This window comes from Morus notabilis, unplaced genomic scaffold (genome assembly GCF_000414095.1).
Source record: "Morus notabilis unplaced genomic scaffold, ASM41409v2 Scaffold137, whole genome shotgun sequence".
In the NCBI taxonomy this organism is placed as follows: Eukaryota; Viridiplantae; Streptophyta; class Magnoliopsida; order Rosales; family Moraceae; genus Morus; species Morus notabilis.
In genome coordinates, this window is record NW_010358172.1 from 75,166 (window position 1) to 84,184 (window position 9,019).

A 9,019-nucleotide genomic window follows, 5' to 3' on the forward strand; every position below is an offset into this window, starting at 1 on the left:
AGTTTCTGGCGCTGCGGCACTGTTATGTAAAATCCCTGGGCACTGCGGCGCTGTAATGGGCGCCTAAGCGCTGCCCATTCTGCCCCAATGCACTAATTTCGTCAGATTTCAGCGAAATTTGTCCAAAACCTTTCAAATCATAGACTTTCACCTGACCTTCAAACAAAGAACAAAAACACACATAAAAACTAACAAAAACCTCAAAAACTAACTAGATATTAAGTGTAAAACGATACTAAATGAGCGAGTAAAACTCACTCATCAATTCTATACAGAACGTGGAATAATAATTAAAACTGTTACGGAATTTTTTTTTTATACAGAGGAAGAAACGAGAGGGGGGAGTTTTTCATCAAAAAAACTGTGCAGTGTGTGCAGAAAAGTGAGAGAAAACAAAAGAAGGCAAAAAAGCGTGTGTGGAGAAACGTGAGAAGAAAGAAGGAAAAGAAAAAAAAATGTTAGAGCCCGTGCAGGTGTGTGGGGAAACGTGAGAAAAAAATAAAATAAAAAATAAAAAAAAAACTTTGTGCAGGTGAGAGAAGAAAAAAAAAATATATATATATATATAAAGGTGCAGGTGTGTGGGAAAACGTGAGAAGAAAGAAAGAAAAAAAGGTGCACAGGTATGTGTGCAAAGAAGTGAGAGAAAGAAAAATATACATCCTCAAAAAAATGATATTTCAAAATAATAAAGTAAATACATTTTTTGATTTTTTGATTTTTTTTGTACTAACAGTTTAGTTTTTGGTGTTATTAAACAGATGCAATACATTTAAATTAAGTTTTATATACATTTTAAAGTGTGAGATTGTGATTTACTCCTTGACACTCTCTACGCAGGTAAATCTTATATACACCTTATGGTGTGAGATTTCTTATTTGTAACACTCTTAATAAATTCCTAATGCACTCATGGTGTGTGGTTTCTCGTTCTTATCACGATCCTATGATTATCACTAAGACTTTGATTTCTTTTTAGAGATCAATATAAGTTAAATGTGATTTCAAAAAAATCAAGGATTAAAAGTTTCTCAAATTATTTGTTACAATTGTTTTGAGTGTAATTCGAGTGAAAAACTCATACGAATTACACTTTAAAAATCAGCATATGAAAAATTATGTGCATAAGCAACCGTCACTTGCATCTCTTTCCCAATATCTTCACAAATATATATATATATATATATATATATATATGTTAAAAAAAAAGGAAAACGTGTAGAAAGGATGAGGATGAGGAAAATCTAAGTTCCTTTTGAAATCAAATTGTTAGCAAAAAAAAAGATATATATCATACAATCAAATCAATCGGTTTGGATATGATGAAATTCAAAATTAAAAAGGGGATAAGGGATAAAGGATAAATTTTAAAAGAAATTCGGAATATTATATATCTACACATTTAAAGTGCACAAATTGAGCTCTTTTATGGTCCCTTAGTTAAAAAAGATAAACCCATTATCTCATAAAACTATATGGTGATTAAATATATTTTTTTAAAATCTCAAATTCAAATAAAAAAAATCATGAGATCGCAAGTTCATCGAATCTCACAAAATGGGTTGCAATGTCATAGAACCCTAATATCAAATGAAAAATAATGCCTACTACAAACGTGGCATGAAAGTAGAATAAAAGAAAGCATATTTCTTTTATCTGCACAATCGGCCATGCATGCAATTTTAACTACTTTCAGTTCGTAATCAATGAAGGCCTCCTAAATCCTAAAGAAAGAAATAGTCACTCATTTGCGTACTCTCGTGCTCGTTCATAAAACAGTAATGGATTTCAACTTCCGAAGAGTGTAACGTGGAACTTGATTTTCCTAAGGCTATATCTAAATGGGCCTCTGACATTGATTACAAGCCCAACAAAAGAAGTAGAGGCTTCGGCCTTCTTTACCAATGACGTAAGCCCAAATAAAGGGGAAGACTTCATTGTTGTTTGTTTAACAACGTATGGTATAACTGAAGGCCATCAATTATCACAGAAGGTATGAAGCCTCGTCCCAAAGCATGCATAGAAGCCAAGATGGTTAATTAATTAAAGTCCCGTTCACTTTGCTGATTCGAGTTTAGAATTCGAGTTGAGATGTGATTTTATATGAGAGCTTTTTACTTTGTTTGTGAGAGCTTTTTACTATACAAAAACTCAAATTCTAAACTCGAATCAGCGAAATGAACAGGGCTTAAGTTGCTCAAATTAAAGAAGAGGACAGTTCATCTATCATAATGGAACGTTGATAATTCAACAGATGCAATACAAAATGTTATCAACATACTCTAAATCCCAATTCACAAATATATATATATATATATATATATATGTATGTATATATAGAATCAAATTATCTCCAAAATCATTCAAAGAGAGATATAAGAGTTTCAATTGAAAATAAACTTTAAAATCACTAAGAATGGATTACGTTGACCTGATTCCGCAAAGGATACGTAGACAACCTATCAAATTAGGTGCGGTTCAATGTTCAAAAAAATAAAATGAGAAGCAAATTCTCAAAAGTCCACAACCACTTGATAAGTTGTTTTTCTTTTACTTGATAAAAGCAAAACAAAAGAAGAAAATCAAACAAATAGAATCAATTTACACAATCGTTTCCCTTGAATTTGACTTATTTTCTCTCCTACACGCTCTGATATCTTTTCTTTCTGATTCATCCACAACCACTTTGAGACGAACCAATCTAGCTAGAATTTAAGAAAGAAAGTATTGAATGCGGTTGCGGTGAACCTTGAGCAAGGTTTCGGCGCCTTTGTGGCGAACCCAGCACTAGCTTTGTTATGAGGAGGAGCTCTTTGCAGGACTAAGGTTTGGTCCTGCCAAATATGACAAAATATTGCAGGATCTGGTCTCTCCTTTAACAGATTTAGCGATATCCAGGAGTGTCTGCCAGATTGTTCATCTCTCAAGCACTCTACAGTTGGCCGAATCTCGACTCCCTAATCGGGGAACATCTAGTATGTCTTTCGTCTTGTTTTTTTGGAGGACGGCGAGAGTATTTTTATACTGTTCAAAAATCTAACAACTGAAAAGTTAGTTTACAAAAAATTATAAGAGTTTGGCTGTTGGAATGTGCAATTTAGCAAAGCATCTCTAATTTTCTTTCATTTAAATTGATCGGATAATGATGATTGATCCAGCAAATTTAATACTTTTCTATTCTCTAAAAAACTGTATTCTTTTATGAAATCATAGGATGATGTGGCCAGCACTCCAAACAAGTAATGTCACACAAAACATGTTAGAAATCTCCCGATAGACACATTACAAAGAGGTTTAGACGACCATTAAGTCCCAAATACAATCATTAAGCTCCTTTTACCGGAAATAGACGGCAAAGTCTAGGACCTGGTCAATCACCAATTCTTTTCTGGATTATAAAATGATATTTAAAAAAAAAAAAAAAACTTTTTATTTATTTGAACGAGATTTTTTTTCGAATATACGAAGGGGGGGAAAAAAAGAAAATAAACGATTTCCCATGTTGTTGCTATTTTATGCAAATTGCATTCTCTATTTGGCCGTTTCCCGTGTCGTTGTTGCTGTACTTTTATTACCCAGTAACTAGTTTTTATACTCAAACTATGTCCTACATAAAGAGGACAAATTTCCATATTTAAAATGTAACAAAAGTACTTGAATAAGGCCACGAAAAGGCCAGCAGGTTTGGCTTATAAAATTGTTGCTTGCCGCGAATATTGTAAACTTAAGAGTATCATTCAACGAGACAACTAATTACTTTCTAACTTCCATGGCCACTACTAAGTTTCTTTTACACTTTCCTACGTTCACATCGTTGTTTCTAATTCTTCTCTCCTTGTCTGAGTCAGCGAATGGCCTCTCAATCAGAGAAGCCAGAATCCATGATCTTCAATTAGCCTTTAAGCACAACAAACTCACTTCAAGACAACTTGTTAAGTTCTACCTCGATGAAATCAGCAGGCTCAACCCGGTCCTCAATGCCGTTATAGAGCTCAACCCCGATGCGCTTTACCAGGCAGATAAGGCTGATTATGAGCGCAAAACCAATGATTATAGATCCTACTCTGGCTTGCACGGGATTCCGGTTCTTCTTAAGGACAATATTGGAACCAAGGATGCGCTCAACACGACCGCTGGCTCCTTCGCATTGCTTGGCTCTGTTGTGCCTCGTGATGCCGGTGTTGTGACAAAGCTGAGGAAAGCTGGGGCTATCATATTGGGAAAGGCCAGTTTGAGCGAGTGGGCTCATTTTCGGTCGCTCAATGCGCCTAATGGCTGGAGTGCCAGAGGTGGCCAAGGAAAGGTTAGTCATTTTGGTGTCTTTATATATATAAGACAACTCATGACTTGTAATATTGGAATCTATATATGTGATGTTGTGCGCAGAATCCTTATGTTCTGTCAGCGGATCCTTGTGGTTCAAGTAGCGGACCAGCAATATCGGTCACGGCAAATCTTGTGGCGGTGTCGCTGGGGACTGAGACTGACGGTTCCATTCTGTGTCCTGCAAGTTTTAACTCGGTTGTGGGCATCAAACCAACTGTCGGACTAACTAGTAGAGCAGGGGTTATTCCAGTCACCCCTAGACAGGACACTGTTGGGTAGGTTCTGTTACACTATGTCAATTACTAAAATCTATGTTTCACATTTTTCTTACTGCTTAGTTTTCTCATATTATTGATTTTAATTTTCATGATTACAATTGCTTTGATGGTTGTTAAACAGGCCTATTGGGAGGTCTGTGTCCGATGCTGTTTACGTCCTTGATGCCATTGCTGGTATTGATTACAAAGACCAAGCAACCAAAAAGGCATCGAAATTCATTCCGCCCGGTGGTTACAAACAATTTCTTAATGCTTATGGTCTTAAAGGGAAGAGGTTGGGGATAGTGAGGAATCCATTTTTCGCTCCTGGAAGCGGATTTGATCTTCAAGCATTTGAATATCATTTCCAAACATTAAGGTGAAAAACGACATCCTAGCTAGTTTTCAAACTCTAGTGATCATACATATTGAGATTAATAATCTATAGAGATCGGAAATGAAAATAAAAAACTAACAAAGTTATTAATAATTCTTGAATTAAAGGCAAAGAGGTGCAGTCTTGATCGACAACCTGGAAATAGCAAACATTGATGTTATCTTGAACTTCACATTGAGCGGGGAAGCAGTAGCCTCATTGGCCGAGTTCAAATTGGCATTGAATGATTATCTTAAAGACCTGAAAGTCTCCCCAGTGAGATCCTTAGCAGACATTATAGCCTTCAATGAAAAGTTTTCAGATTTGGTAAGGAAACAATAACTACTTTTTTTCCCCACTAAACAATTATTAGTCCATTTTTAACCGCAGGCGACATGACAGGAAATGATCAAGGAATTCGGGCAGGACATATTTCTTGCGGCCGAAGCTACGAATGGAATCGGCAAAACAGAGAAAGCGGCAGTCTATAATTTGGCTAGGCTGTCTGGAGAAGGATTTGAGAAGTTGGTGTGGGACAATAAGCTAGATGCATTGGTGACTCCTGGATCTATTGTTTCTCCTGTGCTTGCCATCGGAGGATTTCCGGGAATAAGTGTCCCTGCTGGATATGACAAGAATGGAGTGCCTTTTGGCATTACTTTTGGGGGACTCAAGGGATCTGAGCCAAAGCTTATTGAGATTGCGTATGACTTTGAGCAAGCAACTCAAGTTAGGAAGCCTCCTACTTTTCTACCTTGAAATTTTAGCATATTATATATATCCCCCCCCAACTAGGATTTTAGTAACTAGTGAGAAAATCGTCTATCAAATATCGTAGCAAAAAGGGGGGAAAAAAAAGATCATATCTTGAATAATGTTTTTCTTATAATTTGGAGAAAATGATATGCATTAGACTGCTGACGAGGACATGATGATCAATCTCTTTCAAATTATATTTATCATTTCTCTTGCTTTTTATAGATCACATTCATGTCGTCACTATATTAGAGTATAAAAAGCGACATATGAAATGTCGTTTTGTTTACTTTAGGAAGGACATGTCGTTTTGCTTCTTAATACTTGAACCTCCGAATTTGCTGTCTACCTTGTGAACGATGCGTAGTTAACAATGCGTTCCTTGTTGCACATCTCAAAATTGAAACGACAGTTCACTTTTTGTTTAGAATATGATCTGATATCGGTAAAGCGATCCGGACAAAATCTCGTTGGCCATGAAATTCTTGTCTAAGATAAAAAATAAACGTATTTTCTTGTACAAACTTTGAAGATGTTAAAGTATATTACGATATCTAGTTTAGTGTAAATCTAGTGTCGTTTAAGCTGTAGACTACATGTCATCCTAGTCTTAACTTTGTTGTTAAAAGTAGAGAAAATTCTAAATTACATCTCGTTTGTAAACTAAAATTTTATTGTCGTTCAGAATACGAAACGAATGTCATTTAACTTCTCAGGGTTCCGTCAATTGCAAGTTTGTTGAAAATTTATTTTCTTTTCCATTTCTGCCAACTATTTTACAAGTTAACGACATTGAAAAATTAGGTGAATTTGTGTTGTATATACATACTCATGTGACGCGAAATGAAATTGCTCAAGAATTGGTTAGTGTCAACCACTTCAGAATTTAACTTCTTGCTTTTATCTGGCCAAAGATATTAAAGCTATCAAGATTTTCATGCAAATATTGGTATGACTTCATATAAAAGAATACAACAATAAAGACATATTTTTGTATCTTTTTTAGAGACAAAGACATAGTAGTTAGTTGGGCTACGTGAGATGATTTAAGCAAACCTGCCCCATATTTGCTTTGACATTGAGAATCTTTGCTAGAAATCTTTGCTAGAATGCAACAAATATTGTTATTTTTGTAAATTCCAATATTGGTATGACTTCATGTAAGAGAATACAACAATAAAGACATTTTTGTTTTTTTGATTTTTTTTAGACGCAAAGACATAGTAGTTAGTTGGGCTACATGATATGATTTAAGCAAACCTACCCCATATTTGCTTTGACATTGAGAATCTTTGCTAGAAACTGCAAACTTTGAACTAATTTTATGCATTTGTGTTCAATCAAAAGCACCCAAAAATCCAATTGAAGCCATGTACGATCACTTGAAAAAACATAGACATTATTTGCCAGCTGTCACCAAAAGAATACTCAAGAGCCTTCCTCTTTGGCAAAGGGAGTTGACCCACCCACAACTATTTAGTGGACCCCACTAGGACCTCTCCAAAATGGAAAAATTTTTCTTATTCATTTTGTTGCAGTTCAACTGCAGTTCAACTGCTTTGAATCTCTACAAGACCATCTTCAATATAATTCCCTCCTTAATTCTCTCTTTTTCTTTAGAGAAAGTAAGAGAGAGAAATGGCAAAACTAAGAGAGAGAGAAATGGCAAAACTAAGTGTTCTGATCATGGTCGTAGTGGAATTTACAATATGGTTTCAAAGCTGTAGAGCAGAGGACACAAAAGAGAAAATAGCAAACCTCCAATTCTACTTCCACGACACACTCAGTGGCAAGACCCCAAGTGCCGTGAAAGTTGCTCAAGCACCTGAAACTGACAAGTCCCCCACACTCTTCGGAGCGTTGCTTATGGCCGATGACCCACTGACCGAGACGTCCGACCCGAATTCTAAGCTTGTGGGCCGGGCACAAGGACTGTATGGATCAGCTGGGCAACATGAACTTGCATTAATAATGGCAATGAGCTTTGAATTCATAGAGGGTGAATACAGTGGGAGCTCAATCAGCATTTTTGGTAGAAACCCGGCGCTTAATCCAGTCCGCGAGATGCCGGTCGTCGGGGGTACTGGGGTTTTCCGGTTGGCGCGTGGATATGCAATCGCTAAGACTCATTGGTATGATCCTCTCACGGGTGATGCTATAGTAGGATATAATGTCACTGTGCTTCACTACTAGAATGTCCTCCTTTCTATGTTTTTTTTTTCTTTTTCTTTTTTTTTTGCACGTATTTCTTTTCTTGTTGGCGTAGTTTATTTTGCTTTTGACGGTTATATAGAATTGGATTTTTAAGAACTTTTGTATGGTTAATAATTAATATATGTTTTTAGTTCGTACGTGTTTGGTACTATAGGTCATGTTTGGAGTTGGTTTTGTTTTTATGTTTCACATTTTTTGAGAAAAAAAATAAAAACGGAAGAGAAACGGCGTTTAACACAATTAAAGATAAAAAATAGAAATGAAAATGATTTTTTGGTTTAGTATAAAATGAGAGAGAAATGAAAATTGACTTTTAGTCATTTTTCATTTTTTATTTCCATTTTCTCCTCTATCAAGCACAGAGAGAAACATTAATGGATTTTTTTATACTGAAAACAATCTCTTGATAAAGCTACCAAACGCATTTTCAAAAATGATTTCTGTCTGAGATTAAAAATATGTTCATTTTCATTTTCATACAAAAAATAAAATCATTTTAGAACGAGTTACAAACGCACTCATAATCTCTAGCACCTGATCATAAGTAGTATCCATTTATTTTTTTTTTATTTTTGGATTAATTTATAATTGTTCATTTATTTTATTTTTTTCCCCAAATTTTAAAATGTGTCATTCATTACTCTCATTCTTGATACGGCTGCAAAATGAAAAGTACCCCTGTTGCATTCTGTCTATTTACCAGACGGAGATCTATACTTTGGCCGTAATATTCTCATAAGGGAGGGCATATTAGTCCATTCGGGAAGGGTAAGTAAATAAATGGGCAGTATTTGCATCACAATTGCTTTTTGTACTACTATTTTACGCCTTTACAGTTATCCATGGCAAGTATAGTTCAATATATACGTGCGTATATATAAAGAGTGTTCATATCCAATGGGTACTAAGAAGCTACCTAATTCATTGAACCTCGTTTTATTGTTAAGAATTTCCAGGGATAAATTCAAAATCTTGCTTTTCTTCTGCCAATATTTAAACAAGAAAAATGGTGAACCGTGATGAGAAAATGTGCTATTTATTAACTAGACTACCGTCATGAGATGTATATTATTGCTCATCTGATTTATTT

General features: G+C 35.3%; 2 protein-coding genes across 2 annotated transcripts; both read left to right on the plus strand.

Moving 5' to 3' along the window:
* The first annotated feature begins 3,582 nt into the window (after positions 1–3,582).
* Positions 3,583–5,880, plus strand: LOC21407683 (probable amidase At4g34880). The gene is made up of 5 exons (XM_010091998.2): positions 3,583–4,303; positions 4,387–4,601; positions 4,726–4,962; positions 5,088–5,286; positions 5,362–5,880. Exons 1-5 carry the CDS (start codon positions 3,770–3,772, stop codon positions 5,716–5,718), a joined length of 1,542 nt encoding a protein of 513 aa, XP_010090300.1. The 5' UTR covers positions 3,583–3,769; the 3' UTR covers positions 5,719–5,880.
* Positions 5,881–7,401: 1,521 nt separating this feature from the next.
* LOC21407684 (dirigent protein 23) lies at positions 7,402–7,908 on the plus strand. The gene has a single exon (XM_010091999.2). The coding sequence runs from the start codon at positions 7,402–7,404 to the stop codon at positions 7,906–7,908; it is 507 nt and encodes a 168-aa protein (XP_010090301.2).
* Positions 7,909–9,019: the final 1,111 nt, after the last annotated feature.